This window comes from Numenius arquata, chromosome 19, assembly GCF_964106895.1.
Source record: "Numenius arquata chromosome 19, bNumArq3.hap1.1, whole genome shotgun sequence".
Lineage (NCBI taxonomy): Eukaryota > Metazoa > Chordata > Aves > Charadriiformes > Scolopacidae > Numenius > Numenius arquata.
This window is the reverse complement of record NC_133594.1, coordinates 5,617,294-5,643,555: the sequence shown is the minus strand read 5'-3', so window position 1 is coordinate 5,643,555 and position 26,262 is coordinate 5,617,294. Positions and strand designations below refer to the sequence as shown.

Here is a 26,262-nt window from a genome sequence, read left to right as displayed (position 1 = left end):
GTGGTTCCCCTCACCAGCCCTTCCCCGGGTGCTCCTCTCCCGGGGGGGGGGGGGGGGGGGGGGCGCGGGGGACTCGTTTAAATGACACCCAGGGGAGAGGGGGATCCCCTTGAGGAACAGCATAAAAGTTTATTGTATGTAAGAACCAAACCCATGAGATATGTACACGTATTTACAAGACGAAACGAATGAGCCTAATTATTTACAACAAGAACCGTCCTTCACAAGTCTGTACATCGAGAAGTGATTGTGAAAACGTATTTACAAGTGGGATCCAGAGGCCGCGGGCAAGACAGAGACGGGAAAGGAACGAAACCGAAGGGTGAGGTGAGGGGCACCGTGTAGTCATGGACCTTGGCAGGGCTGGATGGTGGCACGCTGGCACTGGCCTCCCCGGACACTGTCCCTGTCCCTTGGGGCAGCAGTGTGGACCCCCTGGCCTGTTGTTTCCCAAGGAGGTGCATGGTAGATGGGAGGTGGCTGTTTTTCCTCCTCTTTGAGCCAAAATTGCTGTTCCTTGCCCTAGTGCCTTTCTGGGCCATCTCTTCTCCTGGTGCTGGGTGCCTGGCCCCATCCCTCGCCCCACAGCTGCCAGGGGGGGGGCAGGCTGGGAGCTGGGGGGTCTCCCAGCGCCCGGGGGATGTGTGTTACAGCTCGCTGAAGCGCACCGCTGGCTCCAGCTTGTGGGACAGGGCGGTGAGGACCTTGTCGAACTTCTCGTAGCGCTCAGCCTGGCTGCTCTCAGCCCCACGGCTGCCCCAGAGCAGCCGCAGCTGGAACTCAGTGCTGAAGACCTCCAGCAGCTCCGCTCTGGCCTGGAAACCTGCAGGGAGGGAGAGTCAGTTCCCCGGGATGGGGTGGGGGAACCCTGCTCCCCTGGGATGCTCCAGCTGCTGCTGGGCTGGAGCTGCACACTGGGAATGTAGCAGAGGGAAAGGGGCTCTGCTGTCCCCATCACTTACCCTGCAGCTTCACTTCAGCGTTGGTGTGGTAGAGCCCGCCGTGGTGGGCCACCATCCGTGCCGCCTCCAGGTGGGCCATGACCACCTCCACGCCATTGTCGGTGGTCTCCCAGGGCTCGGGGCTGTCCGTGAGAGCCTCGTCCCGCTCCAGGAGGGTCACGAGGGGCATGATGTGAGGAAAGGTGGTGTTGGTCAGCGGCGGCCCTTCTGTGGAGAGAAGCATCCTGAGGACACTGTGTGGCCTTGTGTCCTCCTCCCCCATCTGCCCCAGCTCCACAGAGTGCTCCTGTGGGCACACAGCCCCACAAAGCCGGGCTGCCACCACGCTACTGGGAGAGGGTTTAAGGCTCAGCTGTAGCACAGCAGCGTCTGTGGCTCTGCAATGGCTGTGCCTGGGGCCATTGCCTTCTTTAACACCAGCTCCTCCCAGCTGGGCTCCTTGGTTGTGCTGGGAGGGGAACGCTGCTGTCCCTGCTCTGGCTGCGTCCGTGTTTCCCGGGGCTGCGATGGAGAGCAGGTTTGCAGAGCCCGGAGCACTGGGTGTTGGACAGACATGGCTTTTCATCTTCCTGGACTCGCCGCCCTGTCCCCTCAGCTTGGCACACACCGCCATATGTGAGCACGAGGGTTTGGCTTGGCCGAGTTGTGTCTGTGCCCAGCTGCTGGCTTTATTTAGTTATGAAATGCTTCCTCAGGAAGGAATGGGCAGCCGAGGCCAAACGGGCCCTGCCGGGTGCTGGGGCAGTTCAGCAGCCAGAGGGGAAGCGTCTGGCACTGCTTCCCACTGGGAGAGGGTCAGAGCTCTCAAACGCATCCCCCTCCAGCCAGGCTGTGCCCAGATGAAATGGGAAGGAGCAGGCAGGTGAGAGAAGGGGAGTTGTTCCTGTTACCTTTCCCTTCGTTCAGGCTCTTCAGGAATGGCTTGAGCTTCTTCTCGTAGAGGATCGCGCCCTCTGTGTGCCGCTGCCGCAGCACCATCCAGGTCTGCTCCAACCGGGCGATCTGAAAGCAGATGGGACGGATGGAGGGTGCTGGGGGCAGCGCAGCCCCGGGGCACTGAGTTCATAAGGTGGTCCCAGGAGGGCACAGCCTGGCCCTGGAGCCATGGCCCGCCGCCTTGCACACAGCAGCGTCTGCTGGTCCCCAAACCAGCCTCTCCACCAGCGCTCGTGGCCAGAGACAGCACATCCCTGGCACCGAGGCTGGGTTCAGGATTTCTCCCCCCTCCCTGTGCCCCAGGACAGCAGCTTCCCCGCGTTGCAGTGTCCTTGAAGATGAGACACAGGGAGGGGGCAGCCATTCAGCCTCCTTTGTGCAGGCAGGAAGCAAGACTTCCCAGCTGGGCTCGGTTTAAAATTGAATTTTAATCTCCTTTCATCTTCCAAAGGGAGCAGTGTGGCCCGGAGACGCTGCTGCCACAGCCTTGAGACTGATTTGTATTGTACCGGAGGGCAGATTCATTTCCTCCCAGGAACACAGCCCAGCACAAAACAAAAAGCCCAACCACCGAAAAACAATCAGATCCCGGCAGGACTGGGCTGTCTGCTCTGCAGAGGGGACGGCTCTTCCCCTTCCCTGCTTACATCCCAGCGGATGTGGCCCCATGCCTCCTACCCTGGGCATTTTCCCCCCTCTCCCACTCCAACGGGTGTCGGAGGCCACAGGACACAGGGAGAAGGATGTGTTTTGGGTGAGGGGACTGAGTCCAAGCCACAATGATGAAGGGAGCGTCCCTGTACCTGTGTCATTTCCAGAGCGTTCATCACAGCCGCAAAACTGAACATGTTCCCCATGGTGCTCTTCAGCTCGGCGGCCAGCTGGATGGTTTTGTGGAGCAGGGCCGCCCGCTCCTCCGTGCTGCCCGTGCAGCCCAGGATGTCCACAGCGATCATGATGGACATGGTGTGGAACCTGCCGTGGGGCAAGACACAGAGCGGGGTCAGCCCAGGGAGGCTGGGGTTGTTCCTGGGGCTCCTCCACCCCAGGAGGTGCATTGCACCCTCCTGTGCCAAGCTGGGGACACCCCAGGGGAGCCAGGCTGTGTGGGGCAGCCCGGTGGGCTCGCCTCGGCCGGGGGATGCCGTACCGTTCCAGCAGGTCGAGGCGGAGCTGGTGGCCGTGGGGCAGGGTGAGCAGCTCCATGCCAGAGCTCACTCCCATGAGCCGCTGCATCTCCGCCGTCACACCCAATATCCGGGCGACCTGGCAAGAAAGGTGAGAGCTGATTAAACCTTTGTTAATTGAGGAGAGGCTGAAGTGTCCTTCTACAGCCTCTTGCCCCAGCCCACCCTCTGGTTGCCCCAGCTGATACATCATGGCAGGGCCCAGCAGGGATGCTCAGGGGTGTCCCAATACTTGGGGGTGCTCCGATCCCCTGCCAACCCAGGGCGATGGGAGGGCAGAGGTGCCTGTCCCTCCCGCCTGGCCCCGGTCGTACCAGGCAGTCCACTTTGGTGATGTGTTTGGCCAGCGTCTTCACGTCCACCTCTGCCAGCAGCTCTTTGACCTTCTTGAGCACGGCCATCTCCAGGGGTTTGTTCTCCAGGGGAATAAGCAAGGACTGGAAGGCCACGGGATTGAAGGAGGAGGTTGTCTCCATGGTGGGGGGCACAAAGGCCACAAAGTCCAGCTCTCCTTTCAGCCTCTGCCCTGCCTCTGCTTCCCTGGAGCTGTTCTCCACAGTCCCTCTCTGCCCTTCCTCCACCTTTAGCCTCTCCACGTAGCTCTTTGTTGGCAGTTGCTTGGTGTCATGAGCTGGTCGGTCTCTGCTGATGGGTGAGGTGGGGTGGAGCTGGCAGTAATGCCCCGTGTCCGGGTCGCTGTAGCTGTTCACGGAGGGAGAAGGGGAGGCGCGGGCGTACCCGTGGCAGGGAGTCGAGTGGGTGCTGTGGGCAGGGTCTGGCAGAGGTTTGCTGTTGTTCCCCGGGCACAGCTGGGGCTCGCTGGACCTTCTTATGACTGGAGAGGCCGGGGCAATGCCGGCCGCTTGGCAGGCGTGCGGCTTTAGCCGTGTGACTGTAGGGAGCAGAGGAGATGCTGTTATCAGAGCCTGGAGACAGACACATGCATAGGGGCCACGGATACAGCAGCCCAGGGATGTGGAGCTCACGGAAAGCTCTGCTGCCCGAATGGACTCAGCAGTCCCAGGACAGCTGCATGACAACATGTCTGAGGACAGGCTGAGGTCCCATCCTCAGCTCAGGCCCTCCGTCAGGACAGTTTTCTTTGCCATGCAAAGACCTGGATGGGGTTTCTCCAGCAAGCAGTGACACAGGGGCTTGTCTTTACAGCCGGCTCTGTCCCCCTCCCCAGGTCCCTGTGTCACACCCGTGCCAAGCCCAGCCTGATCCACGTCCCTACTGTCCCCAGTGGGATGGAGGAGCGATGCCTACCTGTGCTATAGGCGGGCGACGCTGGGTTCTCGGAGATGGGGGACATCGGGGAGTGCAGGTCTTGGATCTGGTCCACGCTGACGGCACAGTTGCGAATGATGTCTCTGTGATGGGGCAGGGATACACTGGGGATGGGGGGAGATGGAGAAAATTAGTCCCTGCAAACAGGGCCTGGGCAAAGGCAGAGGGGCTGGGATGAGGGTTTGCTGCCCCACCACCTCCCCTCAAGTCATCACCTCCTTCCACAACCACCCATAATGAGCTGAACCCATAACAAGCTCAGCTGGAGCAATGAGCAGGCAGTCCCTGCAGGCAGCTGGGAGCAGAAGGGGTCAGTACCTATATAAAGCAGAGACAGCCCCCCCTCTAGGGAGTTTGGTCATATGGAGCAGGGGAAAGGGATGCCCTGATGCCAAGGTATGATGGGATGGGATGGCTCGGCTCGGGTCGGGTCCAGGGTGCTGTGGGGAATTGGCTCTGTCAAAGAAGTCGTGGAGGGTAGTCTTCTAGGGTTGTGCTGCGAGGCTGGTTAGGCAAGCTGTGTCAGGAGGGTTAGGTGAGCTGTTGGCCTGACCCAAAGCTCAGGAGAGGTGGAAAGTGCCTGGAAGCTGGACTCGGAGCCCAGCAGACGCCTGATGGAGGCTGTGAGGTGCCTGGGTTGGTGAGCTGCAGTGTGTGTGCTCAAGGAGCTGTATAGCAAGCAAGGAGGTCTTGGGCTGGTGGGGCAGCAGTTGTGGCCTGATGCAAACACTGTGTGTCAATGGTGCTACAAAAGCTGCTGTGTCTGGAGGGGCCCTGAGCATAGGGAGGGCTGTAAGGAGGTATACAGGTAATTCACTGCCCTCCCTGCCATGGGTGAGGGCTGGGCTGCTGCGATGTGTTCGGTCTTGAGCGCTGTGCCTCTGTGGAGGGAGGAGGAGGATGGGAGAGCAGTGGCAGTGATAAGGGGTTTGGGGAAAATGTGAGTGGTGAGGAAAGACTTGATGGATCTGGGCTCTTCTTCTGGAAACACATATGCTCTCCTGGAAGCCTGAGTGTTTTCCTTTTCCCTGCCATAACAGTTGGTTGCCTGTTTTCTGCTGGTGTGTTTTCACCCTGCCCTTGGGCTGAGAAGGTCAGGGTGGTGAGAAAGCGGTTTGGTTCAGTGACAGGCTGCGGGACACGCTGTGTCCTGCTGGGGAGGCAGGAGTAGATGGGTCCCCCCTTGGCTGCTGCATGTGAGGATTTATGTGTGGCTCAGCCTTCCCTGCTGGCCTCTGGGCAGCCCAGGGCTCCTGAAAGCAAGCCACGCAAAGGAAACTTCCTTCTCCACCTCTAGAGGAGCCCGACTGCTCCAAGGTTAATGTGAGCAGATCAGCCATGTGGAGGCTGTGATCTGGGGGCTGTGCAGACCCCTATCAGCATAGCTCCATCGGTGGTCTCCTGCCCATCAGGCTTTCAGCTTTGCTTGGTAACTCCTTGCAAATGCTCCAGCTGAACAGAAAGAGCTCTAAAAGTAAAAGGGCCCTTCAAAAACAAACAAACAAATGCCTTCTTGGTGGCTGGGACTGGCTCTTCCTTTGCATCTGCCTGGGAAAGCTTGGCTCCCTGACTCTGACAAGCCCTGACACGCTGGTAATCCTGGAATGGGTGATTGTAAAACACTCTCTGGCTTCTGGCCTGTGATGCTAAAGTCATGTCTGCTCACTGGGTGTCTGCTGTGGCAGCTCAGCATGGCTGGCAGCTGGCCTGAGAGAAAACCCCAGTTCCAGCTGGGTACCGGTTCCTCCCCCCATATCTTTGCTAGCCTCTCTCCACACCTGAGCAGGGACAGTTCCCATCCCCAAACCCCTGCCCTGCACCCAGGGAAGAGGGACCAAATGCTGCTAAGAGGCAGGGCACTGAGGCAAGGATCAGCAATTTTGGGACAAAAGAGGAGGAAAAACAGCCCTGCCTCTTTCCTGGGACTGGTCCTCTGCCCAGCTGACCTGGGATGAGACCGTGCGCTCACCTGGTTGGGCAACCCTCAGCCCTAGTGATCTTGTCTGCTGTCAGGCCATCTGTCATGGTGATGCTCCTCCTCTTGATGTGCCCCCCTTTCTGGCTGGAGGGGCTGTGGGGTCCCCCATGCTTGCCGTTGGCCAGCCCATAACTGGCTTCCAGGTAGCGCAGGGGAAAGGTGCGGTTGATGGGGCAGTAGACAATGGCTCCGCTCTGCTCAGAGATGGCCTTGCGGTTGCCCACATAGAAGCGGACGAGGGCGGGCACATTGTCAAAGCTCTCCTGCTCGAAGAGGTACTGGACGCGGGTATGGCCCTCGCTGGACTTGACCGTCACCTTGTTGATCTTGAAGTGGAGGGGCTCGTTGCGCCAGCGGCACGTCAGCACATAATCACCCAGGCTGGTGAGCGAGTCACGGATGAGGAAGTCACCGTTCCTCTGCACGAGGCTCTCTGACACCTGGCAGGGGACAGGGCAGTGGCTCAGGCTGGATGGAGCGTGGGCACGGGTGGGTGCTCTGCTGGGGAGTTATATGGGGCATTGGCTTGCTCCCCCTTGCCCCTGGCTCTAGGCTGCAGGAGAGCATTTCCCGTGGCGAAACCAGGTAGCTCAGTGCTAATGAAGCCCTTGCCCAGCGGCTTCCCAGCGGGCTGGTGGCTCTGTGTGGCCTCAGAGTGCTCTCCCCAAGCAAAGGGGGCCCAGAGCCACCCACTTTCCCCTCCTCACCTCCCGGGGGATGCGGCCGTGGTACCAAGCGTGGCTGCGGAGATCAGTGCTGCTCAGCTTCAGCTCCTCTTCCAGCTCCTTGTGAAGCTTCTCCGGTGATGAGTCGAGGATGTATTTCTCCTTGGAGAACTGTACAGGGGAGGAGAGAGCGTCAGCTGGTGCAGGGCCTGGGGAGGGCAGGGCTCACCCTGGGATGGGTTGGCAGGGTCCCCATGTGAAGACTGTGGGACCTCTATGGTGTGGGGCACTGCTAATGCCACCTGTCAGGAGCAGACCGGTCCCCAGCAGGACAGGTAACTCAGAGCTGTGTGTAAGGATCGCTGCTTGTGGCAAAGGATGCTGGTGGGGTAAGGTGCCTGTTGATGGTCACGTCCTGCCACCAGGAGCACTTGGAGGGTCTCCTGGTGGCATGTCCCCACCATGCCTGACTACCCTGTTCCCGGTGTGCTGCCCCTCGGCCCCAGCTCAGAGCCGAGTGTGGTTGGGCATGAGAAAACCTGCCCCAGCTCCCTCTCAAACATCTCCAGGGCTGAAACACCATGGGAATCACTCTTCCAGGAGGAAACCTGCATTATTCCTCCTCCTTGAAACATCCACTGCAGTCCCTCCTCCAAAGGGTTAACTCATTGCGTTTAGCCGGATGGTGGCATGAATAGTAATGACAAATGTAAAGGGAACCTTCTGCATCGAAATTAGCTTTTACCAGCACTGGTGCACCTGAGCCTGGAGGATGCAATTTGCCCCCTCCCTTCCCCCTGGAGAGATAAGGGATGGTGTCATGTCTCCATTGGCTGGAGCCAGCCGTGCTCCCTGCCTGCCGCTTGGCCAACATTCCCAGAGGGCAACCGAGGATGCTGAGCTGCCAGCACGGTGGAGCCAGTGCTTATTTAGGGAGGCAAGTGCAAGCTCAGGGTTCCTGCACGCTCCGCACGCGAGGCTGGTTCCCCTGGTCGGTATGGCAGCTTTGAGATGAGTCTTGCTGTGGTGCCAACACCAGTGCCTTGGCAGCGCTGTGTGGTGGAGCAGGGCATGGGAGCCAGGACTCCTGGGCTCCCCCCACATTCCAGATGTGTGCTGCCCTGCAAGAGGGATGTATGTGCCACTGCCATGGACCAGGGAGCTTGGATGGGGCTACCAGGGTGTCCTGTTCCACAGCTCCCATGAGTGAGGGTGGCTTGGTGGCCTGGCTCCACCTCTGGTGGCAGTGCCAGCGTGAGGAGGCCCTGTAGGCTGGCCCAGCTCCTTGGCGCTTGTCAGGGCGGGATGCTCCTGGCGTCTCGGAGGACAGGCACAGGCTTGAAACCCTGCTGACACTGCTCTGGCACTGCCAGCGGAGCAGGCTGGCACTCATGGCTGCCCTTGCCCTTGAGTTCCATGGGGAACTCAGCTGGTTCCCCAGAGGATTGGGGGCTGCAGCTCCATGCCAATATACCGGGGACCTGCTTTGGAGCTGACCCCTTGGCCCAGCACCTAATCCTCTTCATCCTGTATTGATTCCCTCTGCTCCTCTAGCAGTTTCGAGCAGGGAAAAGCATAGAACACTGTGCTGCTCTCCTGCCTTGCGCCCGCTGCTCTTGGGGTGCTCCTGGGACCCCACCAAGTCTCTCAGGAGGAGCCTGACCAAAGTTCCCCCCTTCCCCAGGGGAGATGCTCCATCTCTCATGGTAGCTGTATTCATCAGCCATGCCAGGGAGCAATACTGTCCTAGGGACCCTGCTCCAGCCTGGGGAGGGGGAAGGAGGCTGCGAAGGGCTTGTGTGATGGACCATGCTCTCCAGGGCTTGCCCTCACCAGCCTAGACCTGCCCCTGGTCCTCCCTTCCCAACTTCTATCGAGTCAAAAGGTGCTGGAACAGTGGAAGCAGCCTGTGAAAACAGCGCAGACTGAACTCAGACTTGCTCATCTGACCGTGTTTATCCTCCCCACGAGAGGGTCCCGCTCGCTGGAGCTGCGGGAACCTGAACCAGGAGACACTTGGGTTGTCCCCTCCTGGTCAAGGGTCATGGGGAGCCGAGCGCTCACTGCTGCTCTGGGGCCCTTGTTGGAGACAAAGCCACCCGGCGTTGCTGAACCCTATTAAAAATAAATGGTAGCCGGTGGATGCTGCTGAGGTCCGGCTGCCTCCCGGGGGGCCGAGGCCGAGCAGATGCCGTTTCCATGACAACCCATCCACTGCCACTGAGCAGACCTGGCTTGGCCGAGCAGTGATGGAGGACCCCTGGCTGTGACACCCTCCCTGCGGCATGGCTCACCCCAAACGCTGGGGCAGGGAGGGGACCCCCTGGGAGCCTCTCCCATCTGTGCAGGCTAAAGCCATTACAGCTGAGCCCAGAGCAGTTTGGAGCTGGCATCCCCCGCCACCCCCGGAGCGGGGATTAGTGCCTGTTCTGCTCAGCGCTGTACAGCTGGGTTTTCCCCCAAATCCTCCCCATGCAAATGCGCGGGATAACAAACACAAACCCAGCTGAGCAGTGCCCGGCGTCTCCAAGCCCGGATTTGGGCAGCAGCCGGCTGGCATCCACGCCAGGAGCCAGGTGCTAAGCAAGCGGGAGAGAACAGGAGGTCTGGGAGAGGCGAGGGAGGTTTTGCATCTTGCGGATGGGAGAGGGAGGCCAGTTGTGAGCAGAGGGTGCCATGAGCCACCTTCTCCAGCCATGTGGAAGATGCTGTCCCTTCAGCTCCTCGGCTGGGCAATGAGATCCCCTCTGATTTGCATGGCCACCAAAAGGCACACTGCTTGGGGTGACACTGTGGCTATGGTAGCTGGAGACTGATCACGGCGAGCCCTTTTCCTTGGTGTGATGTGACTCTGGGGACTGGTCCTCGATTGCGAGTCTCTCACACTCTCCCAACACGCACTAGTTGCTGCCAAAATCACCCGGCTGCTCCCCTCTCCGTGTGGTAAGCTGGGCTTGCCCCAAGCTATCGTGCAGGTGACCCACATGCTATGGAGGGACATGCTTCCCCTGGTCCCCAAGCCCTCCAGCAGCGATCGTCTTTCCTCTGCTCCGCTCGGTGGCATGTCTCGGAGGAGGCCGGCTCGCAGGCTGCCAGCTGGCCGGGCGCCGAGGCGCGGGGGCTGGCAAGGCACGGCATGGCAAGGCGGCACAGGCCAGCCGAGCGCTGTCAGGAGCGTGTAAGCGGATGTCTGAGCGCCGCGCTGAAAAGGGCACCGCTTGGCACTCTCGGCTGCGCCAAGAGGACATCAAAAGATGTGTGGCCCGATGTGAGGTCTTGCACGCTGGTGGGTTGGGTGCGGGGAAAAAAGCCTGGACTTCCACTAGCACCTAGCTCAAGTGCTGGCCTCCTACACGGAGAGCCCCAAGGCCTCTTCCAGCTGAGCGGGAAGAAACGGGGATTAGAGCGGTTCTCCGAACCAGCCGCACCAGACAAACCAGCTCAGGAGCTGCCAGAGACGATGCCAAGCTCTGCTTGAGGAATCCCAACCAGCAGCCAAGCTGGCTTGGCTGGAGAAAGGAGAAAGCTCCTCCGTCACGTTCAGCACCCTGATGGGCTGTTTCACAGTCCTGGGGCTGGGGAATCCTCTGGTGCTGCCCTGCAATGGGGACACCCCACATAGAGACAATTCCCGGGGCCCTCTATCCCTGACCTCTTCCCTGACTCTCCCTGCTGCTTTTTGGGGGAGGAAGCACCTCCAGTCCCAGCTGAGAGGCAAGGACTGGAACTGCCAGTGGAAGGGCAATGGAGTGGGGGGGATGGAGGGTGCTGACAGCTTGTGGCACCTGTAAAACCATGGCTGTTGCTCTGCCTGGTGTAAGGAGAGCTTCAAAGGCTGGTGTTTGGCTTTCTCTCCTTGCAAAGGTAGTCTTATGAAACAGGAGTGATTTGCAGTCTGCTTTCCTGCTCTCCCCTCCCAGATCTGGAGGAGTCGCAGCTGAGGATGAAGTCAGCTTGGAGAGCAAGGTGTACTCGCACCCCACCCCACTCCCCTGCCGATAACATCTGACTAACCTCGGGGCACCCAGCACATCTGCTCTCCCTCCCGCCTGCCCTGTGCTGGGACCCTCGCTAGGGAAATACCAGCCCCTTCTGGAGTTTTCCACCCCTGCTCTGGCTGCTGGAGCAGCTGCAGGGCCTGGGAAGCAGAACTGGGAGGAAATGGAGTCCAAAGCCATTGGGAGCAGGTGTATGGGGAAAGCCCCAGAATTGCATGAAGGGTCTTCCCAGCTTCCTCCATGCCTGGCAGTGGGCTGCTTCAGTGAAGTATTTCACATCAAACATCCTTGCTGAGAGACAGCCAGCATCATGGCAAACCCAAGAACTGGTTTGCATGCCCTGCCCAGTGCAGGACTGCTGCGCTCACCAGTCCAGATGCCAGGTACCACACAAGAACGATTAGTGCCTCCTGCATGACCACAACAAGAAAATCCCACCACAAACAACCCTCAAATTGTTATGGGCTTGTTAGTCTGCATGCCCTGCTGGTGAGCCATTCCATCCTGCTGATCTTGATACACATATGGAAAAGCAATCATTTGTTCCTCTGTCCTCTCTTGCAATGCCTCTGGGCATCTAAATGGCCTCTGAGAAGACACCAGCCCATCTGTGTGCCCCACGGGTGACTGAAGGCATCTCTTGGGTATGCCACATCTCCATTAGTCCCCACTGAAGGCAGACCTTGACTCAAGAGCTTTGTCCTGGCAATCAAAGCCCTTCCTAGGACTGGTCCTGCCTACCCACAGGGTCTCTTCTCCCCTTGTCTGTACTCCTTTGTGGCAGCTCTGGAGCAATTACGTCTGGCTGGCAGGGGTGGGGTGCAGCTGGGGTTGATGGCTGGGAACATCTGGGTGCTCTAAGGTGGGAAAAGTGCCCCAGGTTGTGTGGTGGGGTGGTGGAGTGCACTGCTACCGCTGCCCTGGGGGAGCAGGTCTCCAGTGCAGTGATGGGGTGTGTGTATATACACATTTCCATCCATCTATATATTACTTATCTCACTCCAAGACGGCAGCAGCGGCTGCTGCTGCATCCCTTTTCGGAGCTGCTATTGGCCAGAAATGATGTCAGTGCTTCCCAGGCTGGGTGCACTGCCATTGGCGGTGAGCAGGGATGCGGCTGTCAGCTGGAAGCGCTCCAGTCATTCATGGGGACTTCAGTGTGTGTTTGCTGGGTACACTTGGACACAAATAGATGGTGAAAGATCTGGTGGAGCCAGGTGAGCACTTAGTGCTTCACTTTTAACTCTTTCTGAGGTTGGGATGGAGTGCCCTCCATCCCCTCTTGCATCCCTGCGTGACAGCCAGATGCCTACCTGTCTCTCCCTTGTTCTGGCAGCAGCTCGTTGAAACCACACCATCACCCCCTGAGATAGAGCAGCCCAAGGGCTGCTGCACTAGGGCATGTCCCCCTGTGTTGCTCAGTGGCCTTTGGACAAGCAGGAGAAGCTTTTCTGCTGTTCTCTCTTCACCCCCACTAGCAATCAAAATCCCTGGCTTTGCACTGAGATCAGCCGCAATCATGACAAGACTTGAAATGCTGCTTCTGGGCTCTGTCTTACCCAGCATAATCTCTAAAGCTCAGCACCTACCTCACTCAGCAGGAGTACTGAAAAAGACTGCCAGCTCTCTTGGCTGCCGGCTCCCTTCTAAGTTGCAGTATGCTACAGCTCTTGCTTCAGACCAGAGCCTGCTTGGCTCTTGCAATCCTAAACACCTTTGCTCTCTAACTCGGTAAATGAGGGAACCAATTCCTAGCGCTGTGCCCCTTCTGTGCAAATGCCAGAGTCCAAAAATAGGACACCTAGACTCGTGCCCAGACAGTGGCGGTGCTGGAAGCACCACAGGACAGGTGACAGATGGATCCCAGCTTTCTCCCACCAGTCAGACCCGTGCAGCGCACGCATGGAGACCCGGGCCAAGGAGCTGTGCGTTCATCTGGGCTCGCTCTCTCTTCCGTCCTCAGTGATGCTCCCGGCACATGCCATCTTTTGGGGGGATGCTAAACACTCCCCTTCAGGAGGTCTGCTGCGGGTGAGGGCTTTCTTTAAAGACTTGTGCTGCCTGTCAAAAGTGCTGGTCGGGGGGAGATCGGGCGGCTTTGGGGGTGGAGGGGGCTGAGCTCTGCCCCGCGACCCGGTGCTCGGCTCATCTCCCACTCGCTGCCCGCACCCGGCCCTGCCGGCTCGGTGCGGAGCGGGGCTCCCGGGGGAGGCCGCCCCCTCGCACCCGCTTCTCCAGCGCTGCACCCCGGGATTCGGCCCGTACCCCCGGCGCTCCCCCTCCCGCCGTACCCCCGCCGCCTTCCCCACGCCTGCGGGCTCAGGGAGCCCGAGTACCCCCCGCCGCCCCCGCTCACCTGGACCTGCATGAAGGAGCCGCGGTAGAAGCAGCAGGCGGCCGCCGACAGGGCGCTCCATAGGCTGCACCGCTCCGTCATGGCGCGGCGAGCCCGGCCGGGGCTGCCCCGGCCCGGGCTGCACCGCCGCTACCGCCGCCGCCGCCGCCGGGCTTCAATTTCAGCCGCTTCCCCGATTACCTCATCCCTTGTCGGCAGCGGGGGGCGGGCACCGCCGCGGCAGCTCCGCCCCGGACCGCCCCGCGGGGCCGCCCGCACCCGCCCGCAGCGGCACCGCGGACCCCGGGAGAACCGGCACCCCCGGCTGGGGACCCGGAGACCCATGAGGGGAACCGGCACCCCGGCGGCTTGCGCCCTGAGGGGATCAGGTACCCCTGAGGAGAACCTGCTCCTCTGAGAGGAACCAGCATCCCGGCTGCCTGCACCCTGAGGGGACCCGGCACCCCTGAGGGGACCCGGCACCCATGAGGGGACCTGTGAGGGGAACCGGCACCCCTGAGGGGAACCGGCACTCCGGCTGCTTGCGCCCTGAGGGGACCCGGCACCCCTGAGGGGAACCGGCACCCATGAGGGGACCCCTGAGGGGACCCGGCACCCTGGCTGCTTGCGCCCTGAGGGGATCAGGCACCCCTGAGGAGAACCTCCCCCTCTGAGAGGAACCAGCACGCCGGCTGCCTGCACCCTGAGGCGAACTGGGACCCATAAGGGGACCCGGGAGCCACGAGGGGGAACCAGCTCCTCTGAGGGGAACTGGCACCCCGGCTGCTGGCACCCCTGAGGGGACCCGGCTCCTCTGAGGGGAACCAGCACCCTGGGTGCCAGCACCCTGAGAGGAACCAGCACCCATGAGGAGAACTGGCTCCTCTGAGGGAAGGTGGCACCCCTGAGGGGAACCAGCATCCCTGCAGCCTGTGTCCTGAGGGGACCTGGCACCCATGAGGAGAACCAGCTCCTCTGAGGGGACCCGGCACCCCTGAGGGGAACTGACACCCCTGAAGGGAACCAGCAACCCCAGCTGCCTGCACCCTGAGGGGATCTGGCAGCCATGAGGAGAACCAGCTCCTCTGAGAAGAACCAGTACCCCAGCTGCCTGCGCCCTGAGGGGCTCCTCTGAGAGGATCAGGCACCCTTGAGGGGACCCAGCACCCCCTTATCTCCCCATCCCCAATCCACCTGCTCTCCCCAGTGACGCACACGGGTCAGGGACAGCCTTGTCCCCTCTCACTCACCCTGTCTTCCTTCACCCCCACCCCGGTGACACCCTTCTGGTGGGAGACACCAGTGCCTGCCGCATGCAGTGGGGAACCGGCTGCCTGCTTCCTGCGTAGACCGTCTCCGAGCTGTGTTTAATTAAGGCTCCGCTTCGGTTTAATTAAGGCCACGGTTTCACGTATGGGATGCGTGAGGCAGTGCTGATGACTCAAAGCGTTGCTCCAGCCCTGAATCTTGAATAAAACCCCCAAATCCCCACCTGAACCCACCGCCAGTGCCCTGCCCTGTGCGCGGGGACAGGCAGGGACTCCCCCAGCACCCGGCAGTGGGCTCGCCACCTCCCTGCCCGCGCCCAGCTGGGCTCCCTCTGGGTCTGCCCCACGCTGGCATGGCCTGGATTTGGCCATGCTTTGGTCACAGGGGGCTTTACCGCTCCCATCCACGAAGTGTCTCCTGGCCCAAAGACCCCCATGCCTCCCGGTGCGCCTCTGCCCAAGGGGATGCTGTGACCTCGGAGAGGTCTTCCTGCTGCCACCAATGCAGAACCCGGCAGCCTCCCCGCTAATTAATTCAAACGAGCCCCTCGCATCCCCAGGCAGCAGCCAGGGCTGATGAGATACAGGTCCCCCGAGCGCGGCTCCTCTGTGCAGAACAAAGAGAGCTCAGAGGCGCTGGCCGGGCCCTGGCTCTGCCCCTGGCTCTGCAGGGGAGAGAGGAGACAAGGGAGCAGCACGGGTTTGCAGCAGGACAGGGCTGAGGAAGGGGAGCACCACCCAGCCTGCGGTGGGGGAGATGGGGCGGTGGGTCCTGACAGGTCCCATGGGTGCCCGCAGCCCCACCGGGACAGACGGGGAGCATGGGCTCTCCCCCTCTCCTCGTGCACAGGGCCGAGGGACGGACCAGATGGCAGCGCTCAGGGAGATGCCGATCCGAAAGGATCCGACAGTGAATCATCCTCCTGCCAAGGCTTCTCCCCCGCGGCGGTTTCCCTCTGAGGCTCTCGCTTCCCTCAGAGGCTCTCGGCGTGCCCACGCTGCCCCTCCGCAAGGGGAAGCTGAAAACCTCCGACTGAGCTCTTGGGGGGACACACAACAGCGTTACTGGCTGCTGCTCTCCCTGAGGGTGACGCCGTTCTACAGCCCCTTCACCTGCGTGAGGGCCAAAGCCGGGCGGGCTGGGATGTTAGCAAATGGAGCCGGGCATATGGATCCCCCAGGCAGCTTGGAAACACCAACCCTTAGGCTATTATTAAAGCGTGTTAATTACCAAGTGCTTATTGATCCTGGCTTTCCGACCCCCGCCCCTAGCTCCTGGTTGCACCTCTAATCACGGTAGGCTTGGTGATGGGAGAGCTGGCCCTGGAGCTGAAGTTCAAGGGTTGATGTTTGGCAGTTCCTTGGTGCACATCTGGACACAGACCTGCCCCTGAGCCTTTGCTCACGAGGGCTTTGCAGCGCGTCCTCTCCCTCCTCCTGACCCTCGTTCATCGGCTCTTTTCTTCCTGTCTTTGCTCGCCTCTACAGCGGTGTTTCCCCTCTGCTCCTTTCCCTCCCAGCCGCAAAGCGAGGACCTTTTCCAGTGGCGGGTCCCAGCCCCATGCCCCCTTGCTCCCAAGGGATCACAGGCACGGCAGCCACCTTCCTACCCGGAACCCCACAGGCCCTGGGGGCAATCAGTGCCGGCTGCTGAGCACCCCGCAGCCACACAGGCTGCCAGCCAGGCACGGCGCCTGCAATCAGCCGGAGTGTCCCCATCATCCCGGTCACTCACACTCCAGATAATTGCTTATTTGACTAAAATAGCTGCTGTCACTGCAGCCATCAGTTTTTTCTGTGACCGAAGGGAAGTGGTGTATAAATCACAGACCACAGGGACGGGTGAGAAAGAAAGGCCAGATAGCTCAGGTCTGGGATCTGCCTGGAGAGTAGGGAATTCTCCTGGCTCCCCAAAAAGAACTTGATCCCAAAGGCAAAGCCATACTCATTGCTCCACACCTGTGTTATTTAAGTCTATTAACTCACAAGCCACAAAATGTGCCTGTCTCTGGGTGCACACACTGGCAGTGCAAGGGAAAACACCCCAAACCATCCACCTCCCTGCCCTCGCAGAACTCACCTGCATGAGCAGGAGCTTTCCTTCACATCCCGAGGTGCCCCACACCAGGGCTCTACCTGCAAAGTCCAGTTGGACCCTCATTGCTCCCATTGGAGCCTCATCACTGCAGCATGTGTCCTACTTCCAGCCCTGTGAGCTCCTGCTCTACCAGTCCCATAAGGTTAAAGGAGAGGAGGAACATCCCACTTGGGGGATCCATGTGCTGCAGGTTGAAATGCCACATCCGGCCCCACTGCATGGAGGCTGCTGATTGCCAGACCTGGCACATGGTGTCCTCGTTAGCTCCAGGGTTGGACCTGGAGGGTGGTGACCCCTGTTAGGAGGAGCTGATGAGCTCAGGATCAAGCCAGCTCTCTCCTGAGCTTGCTGGTGGGTGCCACCACAGGGCCATTTCTGTGTCTGCCTACAGCCACCGTTGAGAGCCTCAAGTCCAAAAGATGAAGGTTCAAGGCTTTGTACTAATTACACCACCCAAGCTGTGCTCCTTGAGTCACTTCTCAACAACCGCGTCTGCCCAGCAGCATTATATCCCCATGGGGCAACCGGACTCAGAAGGCTCCAGCCCTTCTCAAACAAGCTCCCCAAAGGCCATCGCGTGGCAGCGACCACCCGGGCAGGTTTTCAGAGCTCCATCCCCAAACCACACAGCATCCCTGCCACCGTTCCTCTGCGCCTGCCCGGCTCCCATCGTGCTAGCAACCTCCTGCAGAAGGGCCTGCTCTCCTCTGGAGCCAGGCGCCTTGCTAATGAATTTCTGGCCAGACATGAAGAGTCCTCAGGAATGTTAATAGTTTGCTGGAGGATAAGCAAGAGATTTGGAGAGATTTACACCGACTTTCATGTGACAGCCACGAAAGTGGCTCAAACCCTTCCGTTTCTTTACGTGGGGGCGGAGGGAGTAGGCTGCCCCTGCATCTGCAGTGTTTGCAAGTGATGGGGAGCACGAAACGCTGGCAACTCCTGTGAGAGCAGCACAGGGGGACCACGTAGGGTTTGTGCCTCCTCTGCCTCCCCCAGCCTCGCTGTTTCTGGCAGGGAATTTCCTCCAGGGCCAAAGAGAGAGCCTGGAGGAGGTGATGGGACAGGGGATGCAGGACCCACTGGCGCAGGACCTGGCCAGCCCCGGGGCAACTGTCCCCCCTCCACCACAGGTACGCAGCCGGGGCAGGCTGCGATTGCGATCAGCATCTTACCTTCACGTATTCACTGCCGGACTCCAGGCCATCATGGTGGCTAGAAGGAAGGGGAAAAATAAAAATACATAAGCAAAGGGCAGTAAGTTGTGACAGTCAGGTCAAAGGTGGTGGTGGCACAGCCAGGGGGAGCGGGGGTCTGTATCCCGTGCCTTGCCATGGGGCTGAGAGCACGGCCAGGGTTTTGGGAGAGGTTCCCAGGGCCCCAGCACTGTTCCTGCCCATTCCGTGCCCGCTCTCGGCGCAGGGCTTAGCCTCCCTAATGCGATCAGGGAAGAATGAGGCCTTTTTAGAGGATCTCACCCCAAATCGGCTTGGGACTGTGTGAGCCGGGGAGACCCAGTGGCCAGGCCGGGGTCCCCGCAGGTCACAGTGCCAGGGAGTGCATGCCTAGGTGGGGGGCCCTGTGCCCTGTTCCCCAGCAGAGTTGCGTTCCCAGTAGGCAGCTGTTGGGACACGCCGCCCAGACAAGCGTTTCTGACTGTTTCTCTGTGGCCTCGTGCGACCCCGCAGAAATCAAACACCCACTGAAGCCACGTGAACTGCAACATCCTGGCTGAGGCTGCAAGGTTTGCCCTCCCAGCATACAGGCAATAGAAACTACTGTTCTCCTTGGTGACATGTTCATTCTTAACCCTACTGACAACCAACCCAACAATCCTGAGACGCAGCTGATCCGGCAGCTTCTTTGCCATTATTTAATGGGAGACACAGATGGCCCCACTCCTTCCTGAGCACGTAGCAACGCTGCTACTGCTCTTTGTGCTCTTGTGGGTTGAGGTATGCATCTGTATGGATGAGTCCAATGGGAACAACAGAGAGTTCAAAGGGAGAGAGGCTGTAACAGCCTGAGCTGGGATGTGCTGCCCTGAGGTCTTGCCTTTCAGAATAGAATACAAAAATCCAGACTTCTTTGACCAGAACCCAGTACCTGTTGCCTCCCCAGTGCCAAGCTTCAGCATGGACATCCTGCTGCTTGCCGAGATCACCTGCCTGAGCAGGGGGTGACAGCAAGAGCCCGGGCATGGCAGGCTGCCAGCACAAGGACAGGCAGCTGCGGCTAAGAAATAACCAAATCCGAGGGCGTCACAGACGCGGGATGTCCCTTCCCTGCCAGGAGCCACCTCACTCCACCTAGTGCCTACAGCCACAGCCAGACCCCCTCCTCGTACTGGCAGCTGCTGGGGGTCCTGCACACAAACCTACACCGGTGGCATCCCTGGGGAGCCACACTCCTCCTCTGTGGAATCCCTCCAGTTTGGGGACGGTGCCTGGTGGCTCAGAAATCAGTCACCCAAAGGCAAGAGGGGGTGGCAGAGGTGGGCGCTGCCAGATTTACGGGTGGCATTACGGGGGATCGGTCTGAACCCCCTGGGAGCTGCGTGTACCCAGGGCGTCCGACCCCACAGCGAACGAACCCCGCTCCTCTTCCCCAAGCCCCCGCTGCTGAAACCATCCCCCCCGCCGTCCAGCTCAGAAGAGGAAAAGGGGCTGGAAATCAAGCCCACACTTCTTTGGGGTAAAAAAAATAGAAGAGCATTTGGGAGGGGGGAGGGACACGGGTTCCCCTGGGCAGCTGCGGGCTGCCTGCCCGCCCTGGCTCTGCCTCTCCAGCCTGTTTGCCTTTCACACGGCTGCAGAGAGCTGCCTGGTGCTGTGAGAGCCGTGAGAAAAACCGGCAGGAGGACGGGGGGCCTCCGGGCAGGAAATTGGGAGCATGGGAGCAGCTGGGAGACACTGTGAGGGCCCAGGCAGGAGAGGCCCCCACGCTGGGGAAGGGTAGCAGCTGGGGCCGAGGGGGCCCGGGCGCCACAGCCCCCCTGGTTCTGCACATTCCTGGAGGAAACGGCATTTTTGGGGGCAGCCGAGCGCCTGGGAGAAATTCCAGGGCTGCCTTTGGAGCGCGGCTGTGGCTGAGCCGCTGGGACCCAATGCTACCGTGGTGGCACCAGGGAGTGGGGTTTTGTCAGGGTGGCTCCTGCTTTTGGGCTTGGGAAGGCACAGCAGTGACTTCCAAATGTGCTAAGCTCCAGGCTGGCTGCTGGGGGCCATCCGGGGTGATTGTGTGGGTCCAGCCCTGGTTTGGAGCACATGGTCTGCTTGGTTTTGGACACCGGTGCAGGCTGTGCCCCAGGGGAACCATGTTTGGGTGCCTCGCGCCTCAGTTTCCCCCGCTGCAGAGCTGCCTCCTTCGAGGTGTTACCTGGCAGCGCTTCCAGATGGATCTGCCGGCAGCTGTGGGCAGCGCCCTGCCTGCGCCCTGCCTGCACTCTGCGGGAAGCAGCATTTCCCGTGCCTCACGCACGGCCGCGCGCGGAGGGAAGTCGAGTCACGTCCGCTCAATGACCTGCCTGCGGGTCATCTCCCGTTAGTCACCATGTCCCTGCCAGAGTCACGGCCACGGCCACCGCCTCACTCCCTGCAGCCCCATGGGCTGGGTGCTGCTCCCTGCCCCACGGCAGAGCAATTTCCCCATCAAGGGCCTGATCCTGCAGGGAGCATCCCTGGGAAAGCCCTCCTGTGCATGAGCATCCTCAGCTCATCCTGCCTCGGGGTCTGGCCTCACCAGGGATGCTCCGGTGGGGGCAAGAAAAAATCTACCCCAAGACGATGCTCATTCTCTCCCACGCGTGCCGCTTTTGGTCCCTCTACAAAGGCATGCCCCGTGCTGGGCAGCCGTCCCTGTCACCTGCCACAGCCTGGAGGGAACGTACTGTCCCCATCCCCAGGGATGTGCCTGCGCAGGAGGAAGGGCTGGGGCGCGCCACTGTCCCGGTCCTGCTTCCGCCTGCCCGCCCGCCCCACGGCAGGGCCCGGCCATGGGGATGGCTCTGGCAATGGCTGCTCCCCAAGCCGGGGGCCGTGGCAGGGGCTCTGAGCAGGGCACAGAGGGGCAGAAATGCCCCCAATGCCAAGTCCTCCCCAATCACTCTTGTGCCTCGGTTTTCCTGGCAAACAGTGTGGCTACGCCCATCATCAGGGCAGCCCCAGATGATGCAAATGAGCATTTGGCCCTAGATTTTTGGGGACCCAAGTCTGCAGTCCCCAGAGGCAAGACACTTGGGTGACCCACATACATCCCTCTGCCACTTGGCTCCCAGCCATGCTGGCCCGGGACCTAAGTCATTTCTGGGGGACAGAGCGTCCGGGCAAGCCCTGTGCACCCTCCTTGGGGACCCTCCACTACCGTTGGGGCTCTGCGCTCGCTGGAGGATGTGGCAGAGCTGTCAGCCCCCCAAAGCCCCCAAGCCCCTCAAGCCAGCCACAGACTCCGAGACTGTCCTGGCGCTGGGTCTGACTGCGGGTTTGGCAGCCGCAGCCGATGCGCTCGCTCTTTCCATAAGCAAATAGCGGCCACGGGTCAGGGACCTTGGTGGCCGAGCAGCAGCTCCGGCATCATCCGCATTGAGGCTTTGTGCCCGCCCCAAGCAAAGCCCCTTCCCAACCTCTCCCTCCCCATCCCCTCCGCCGTGCCGGGATGCGAGGGGTGGCCGGGGGGGCTGTGATCCCTTACCTGCCCTGTCCCAGAGTGTGGAACCTCCTGCCCACTGCTGTCATCGCCCCTAGGTGATTGGGTGAGCGCCTTTGATCCGGGATGGGGAGAAGCTCTCCCGGGCGCTCTCCTGCCTTGCTCTGCTCTGAGCGTTGGGACTTTGGGGAGCGTAAGGCGGTGGCGGACCCTCCTCCTTCCCGTCCCAGCCCTCCTCCGGCCCTCCCTTCCCGGCCGGCAGGAATGTGCGGCCGGCACAGCCCGGCTCCCACCGCCGGCACGAATTCCTCCTCCTCCTCCTCACCCCGCTCCGGGGGCCACCCGGACCTCCTGAACGCCCAGCATAGGGGACAAGGAGCCCCTGGCCCCAGGGTGGTGTGAGGGGAACAGTGGTGTTGGGGACCACCGGGGTGCGAAGTGAGTGATAGGAGAGGAGGGTTTGGGCTAGGGAAGGGTTGGCACGATGGGAACTCATTTTGGGGAGAAATTTGAGGTCAGCGCCTCTGTCTGTGCCCCCAGTCCCATGGATGCTGGGGATGTTTGACCCATCACGCCCAGACACCCAGGTGATGGGCAGGGGAGGGTTAAAAATCCCTCTCGTTGATTCTGAGGTCAAAACCCTCCAAAAAAGCCAAACTTTATCTGGGGGCTGAGCCCCCAGATTCCCCTGGAGGTGGGGGTGTTGTGACTAGAGTGGGGAATTGTGCATGGAGGAGGGGTCTGTGCCCGGAGCAGGGGGTTTACTGGCAGGTGATGGAAATGGGGCTGGGGCTTGCTCCTCTGCCTTGAGAGAGGCAACGCTGCTCGGGGAGGGGGAGAAGCATGGAGGGAGTGAGGAAGAGGGGAGTGAGAGGTGGAGGGGGCCGGGACAGTGCAGGTCTGAGCTCTCTGCAGCGCATCTCGGGGCTGGAACGGAGCCGCCGGCAAGACAAAGGGATGCCGGGGCTGAGCGGGGCTGCGAGATATTTCCACCCAGTCCGGAAGCAGGAGGGAGCAGAAATCCCACAGGAAACCTCGCTCCCATGGAGCCACTGACCTGGCCATGGTATGGACCGCTCCAGCCGTGCTGTCTCGCCGGCCAGGTGCATCCCGCCGGCACTGTGAGCGACGGGGGGCACCACAGGGACCCCGCTGTGTCCCAGCACCCTCCCGTTGCCCTGGGGGGACAGAAAGTGGGTCCTGGAAAATTGCAGAGCAAGCCCAATGTGGCCTTACCTGTCTGGGGAGCTCTTGCCGGGATGCTTTTGCCCCTTTTTTGGCAGATCCCCATCTGTAGTCTCTGCTCCGGGTGCCATGTCAGGACTTGGGGCCGGGCTGGAGTTTGGGGCCGGGCTGGAGTTTGGGGCCAGGCTGGAGCTCGGTGCCTCTGTCCCAGGGCAGGAGATGTTCCCCACAGGCTCCTGGTCCATCCTGGCCATGGCTACCCCTGGGGTGTCCCGGGGAGCCTCTTCTTCCTCCTGCTCTGCTTTGCCAGCAGCTGAGGGTGGGTCTGTGCCAGGGTCAGGGGTGCTGAATGTCTCGGTGGACTTGGGATCGGGGAGCGGGGCTGTCTGGGGGGTTTTGTTGCTGGGGGTCTCTTTCTCCCGGCAGCTCTGGCTACTCTTGGCTTTGCCCAGGCTCTTCCCCGCTTTGCCCAGGTTCATCCTGGGCATGGTCCCCATGTGGCTGTACATGTCTGATGATCGGGCGTAGGGGCCAGGGCTCTTGGGCATGGTGTTGAGATCATCCTGGGTGCTATCGAAGGGCTCCTCCAGGAAGCCATGGGGAGGAGGGAGACCTGGCCCCAGGTTGTCCGGAGAGCTGGGGGCCACAGACACCCGCCGGAGGGTGAAGGAGCGGGGGATGCTGCTCAGGCTCCCAAAGCCTTTGAACTTGAAAAACTCTGGCAAGGAAAGAGGAGAGATGAGTGTGGCGTTACCGCCAGCATGGTGTGATGGTGGGGGCTCCTGGGTTGGGGTGGGCACTGTGCCGTGGTGCAGCCAGGTGTCAGCCCCCTTACACCCTGCATCCCCAGTCCCAGCCTGGCATGACATCCCTGTGGCCTGGGGTGTACGTGATGCTGCTTACGGCATCTCTGTTGGGACCCTGGGAGGTCTGTCCTGGTCCCTCGGGGAGGAAGCATCCCCCCATGCCCCGGCAAATCTAGCAGCTGCCTTTCCCCACTGCAGCTGTAGGGGTGGAGAAAGAAACACCCAGCTCTGACGAGCAGACTTCAAAACTTTTCCTGCCACCTCGCCTTCCCCCAGGGGACTCTGGGCAGGGCTGGTGGCTGTGCCCCTCCCTGTAGCCTCGGGGCAGCCCCATGGGCTGTACCCGCTGCCCTCCCCAGGACGAAAGCATGGGACACACCGCATCTCCCCCCCAGGAGATGGGGGTCCCTGCCACGTGTGTGGTGCCCACGTGTGCACGTCCCTCGCCAGCATGGTGGAGCAGGAACCCAGCATCGATGGGGGGCCCAGCGGTGCTCTCACGGCAGCGCTGGCTGCGGGCAGGATATAACTTCCCCACTTCCTCGGCCGAGCGCTCAGCCCCTCGCAGCCTCCCTGAGCTCCCGGCTGCCACCTGCAAGCGCACCGAGAGCAAAGCGTTTGCTGGAGAAATATTTATAACTCCGGCGGGCAGCTTTGCATTTCACACCTCAGCCCCAGCTTGGCTCTGTGTGCCGCTGCGGTGAAAGCCTGAGCCGGTGCCGGTGCCGGTACGAGGCCGGCAGCACGCAGGGTGAAGCAAGATGTAGCCGCAACTCTGCAGGGCAGAGTTTCACAGCCGGAGCCCTGGTGCTCTGGGTACCTCCGGGGGTTTTGCAATGTTTATGCCACCGTGGGGCTCTGCAAAACCTCTTCCCCTCCGGGCACAGCGAGTTTGCCGAGGCAGGAAGCTGCAGGCTGTGATGGTGCTGTGCAAGGAACCTAGTGTCCGGGGGCTGCTCAGCCGCTGGACCCCCAACCTCCTGCCACCATCCATGGGATGTACAGGGCATCCCTGCAGCCAGACAGGGCCATGAAAGGGGCTGCAGCAGCCCAAAAGCCTTTCTGCGTGGCAGAAACCTCATGGCCTGGACATGGTTAAAGGCAAAACTGCTTTGGGTTATACATCCCCTCAGGGTTTGAGCATCCTCCACTGCTGGCCAGCTGGGAAAGGCAACGCCGAGGACTTTCCCTATCTTCCCTTTCTCCAAAGGAAAATCCCAGCTGGGATGGGGCTGTGGGTTTTGCCAGTGGAGGGGTCCCGGGGGAGCGGAGGGAACGGCCCCCCTCCGGCGCCGGCATCGCGGCAGGAATGCAGAGAGCAGCAGCGAAGGCCGGCTCCCGTGCAGCCCGGCGCTGGGAAGCGGGGTGAAGGCCGCTGCAGCCGCCTCCCGGGGCTCTGAGGACAACTCAAGGTCTGTGAGAAAGAGCAGAGCTCGCTCCCGGTGGGTACCCAGCACTTCCTCCCAGAGCAGCCAGCAGGAATCCGCTCCCAGGCTCCCACACCAGCTCCTCCGTGTCACCCCCATCCCTGTGCTGTGGGAGCATCCTGGGGTGGGGGGCCTGGCTGAGACACCCCTGGCACCAGCTTGTACCCTGAGCTGTGTGCCCTGAAGGATGTGATTTGGGGAGCGAAGACCCCCAAACCCCGTTGTGCATCCCCCTGGGTGCATCCCAGCACCCAGTGCAGGGCTGGGCTGCAGCAGACTGGTCCCAGTCCCAGCACCCAGCTCCCAAGCCAACAGCACCCAGCGTCTCCCCCAGCCCTGGGGAGTGGAACCCCTCAAAGCCCCTCACCCCAACGAGCTTCCTGACGAGAACAGAGCCCATCTTGCCTCCGAACATCCCTGGGTGGTGGTGACCCGGGGAGTGTGTGAGCACACACTCACACTCGCTCTCACACTCACATTCACACTCACTCTCACACATCCCCCCTCCCCGCCAGGTGAGCACCCCATCGCCCACCCACCCCATCCCGCGGCCACTTACTGAACTTCTTGAAGCCCCCTCGTTTCTGGCCCTCGGCCATGGCCGCGCCGGTCAGAGGCCGCGGGGACCGAGAGGGACAAGTTTATAACCGTGAAGCCCTTCCCTGCCCGCTCCTCCCTTCCTGCCCTCCCCTCGCCGTCGCTCATCGCTCGCTCGGCGTTTCCTCCCCAGTGCTGTCATCTGCTCCCGGCCCCTCTCCTGTCCCTGCCCGCCCTCCCGCTGTCCCCATGGTCCTCGCTGTCCCCGTGTCTGCTGGAACCCACCTGGCTGCTCAGGGGCCATCCCTGGTGCCCTGGTTTGGGGATGCCTGGGAGATGTGGTTACCCAAAAAATCCCTTCATAGGGTGCCAGCCCCATGGAGGAGGGTCCTAGCCCTGCACAAGGGTGCTAGCCCTATGGCTGAAGGTGCCAGCCCTATGGAGGAGGGTGCCAGCCCTATGGGGAGGATGCCAGCCTTGCAGACAAGGGTCTGCCATGCACACGTGGGGCTCAGCCCATGTGGGGTGACAGCCAGATGGCATCACTGCCACCAACTGGTCTCTCATGCTGGTGGACCTTGGGGTGCTCCACAGGAGTGTCTCCATGCAGGACAAAGTGGCCTGGGCCAGACAGGGATGTGGTGTCCGTGTTGTCCCCCATTCCCGTGGAGCACCTGGTGGTTCCCGTGGCTAGGATGCCAGCAGCCATCTCTGAGGCGGCTCTGCCCTTGGCTCCCTGTGCTCCCCACCTTCAAACAACCCCAAACCAAGCTCTTCATCCTGCATCGAATGTGGGTGTTGACAGGGCGTCAGTGTCCCCAGCTGGGCATGGTTCCACCAGTGGGGCAGGAGCTCAGGGTCCCCCCTGTGGCTGGGCCCTGGTGTCCTCCTGCCCAGGCCATGGGGTGCCCTCACCACAGCCACTGGGTGAGGGTGCAGCACAGAG

The 26,262-nt window shown here is 61.2% G+C and overlaps 1 protein-coding gene across 4 annotated transcripts; it reads right to left on the bottom strand.

Moving 5' to 3' along the window:
• Positions 1-105: 105 nt before the first annotated feature.
• On the bottom strand, positions 106-25,378 carry SH2D3C (SH2 domain containing 3C). Of its 4 annotated transcripts, XM_074160984.1 has the most exons (12): positions 25,339-25,378; positions 22,598-23,264; positions 17,893-17,932; positions 7,061-7,189; positions 6,345-6,793; positions 4,355-4,479; positions 3,400-3,977; positions 3,049-3,164; positions 2,702-2,873; positions 1,853-1,964; positions 963-1,169; positions 106-823 (listed from the first exon to the last, which is right to left on the bottom strand). In XM_074160984.1, the coding sequence occupies exons 1-12, from the start codon at positions 25,376-25,378 to the stop codon at positions 648-650; spliced, it is 2,811 nt and encodes a 936-aa protein (XP_074017085.1). In that variant the 3' UTR covers positions 106-647. The 4 variants fall into 4 exon arrangements, with proteins under 4 accessions (XP_074017085.1, XP_074017086.1, XP_074017087.1 ...); XM_074160985.1 differs by lacking the exons at positions 22,598-23,264; positions 25,339-25,378 and adding an exon at positions 21,407-21,523; XM_074160986.1 differs by lacking the exons at positions 17,893-17,932; positions 22,598-23,264; positions 25,339-25,378 and adding an exon at positions 13,373-13,565.
• Positions 25,379-26,262: the final 884 nt, after the last annotated feature.

Excerpts from the sequence above, each read along its gene's own strand:
- SH2D3C (XM_074160984.1), bottom strand. The coding sequence starts at position 25,378 with ATGGCCGAGGGCCAGAAACGAGGGGGCTTCAAGAAGTTCA. Across the intron at positions 3,978-4,354 it reads GTCGCCCGCCTATAGCACAG|TCACACGGCTAAAGCCGCAC; the intron begins GTAGGCATCGCT and ends TGCTCCCTACAG. Across the intron at positions 1,170-1,852 it reads GAGCCTGAACGAAGGGAAAG|AAGGGCCGCCGCTGACCAAC; the intron begins GTAACAGGAACA and ends TTCTCTCCACAG.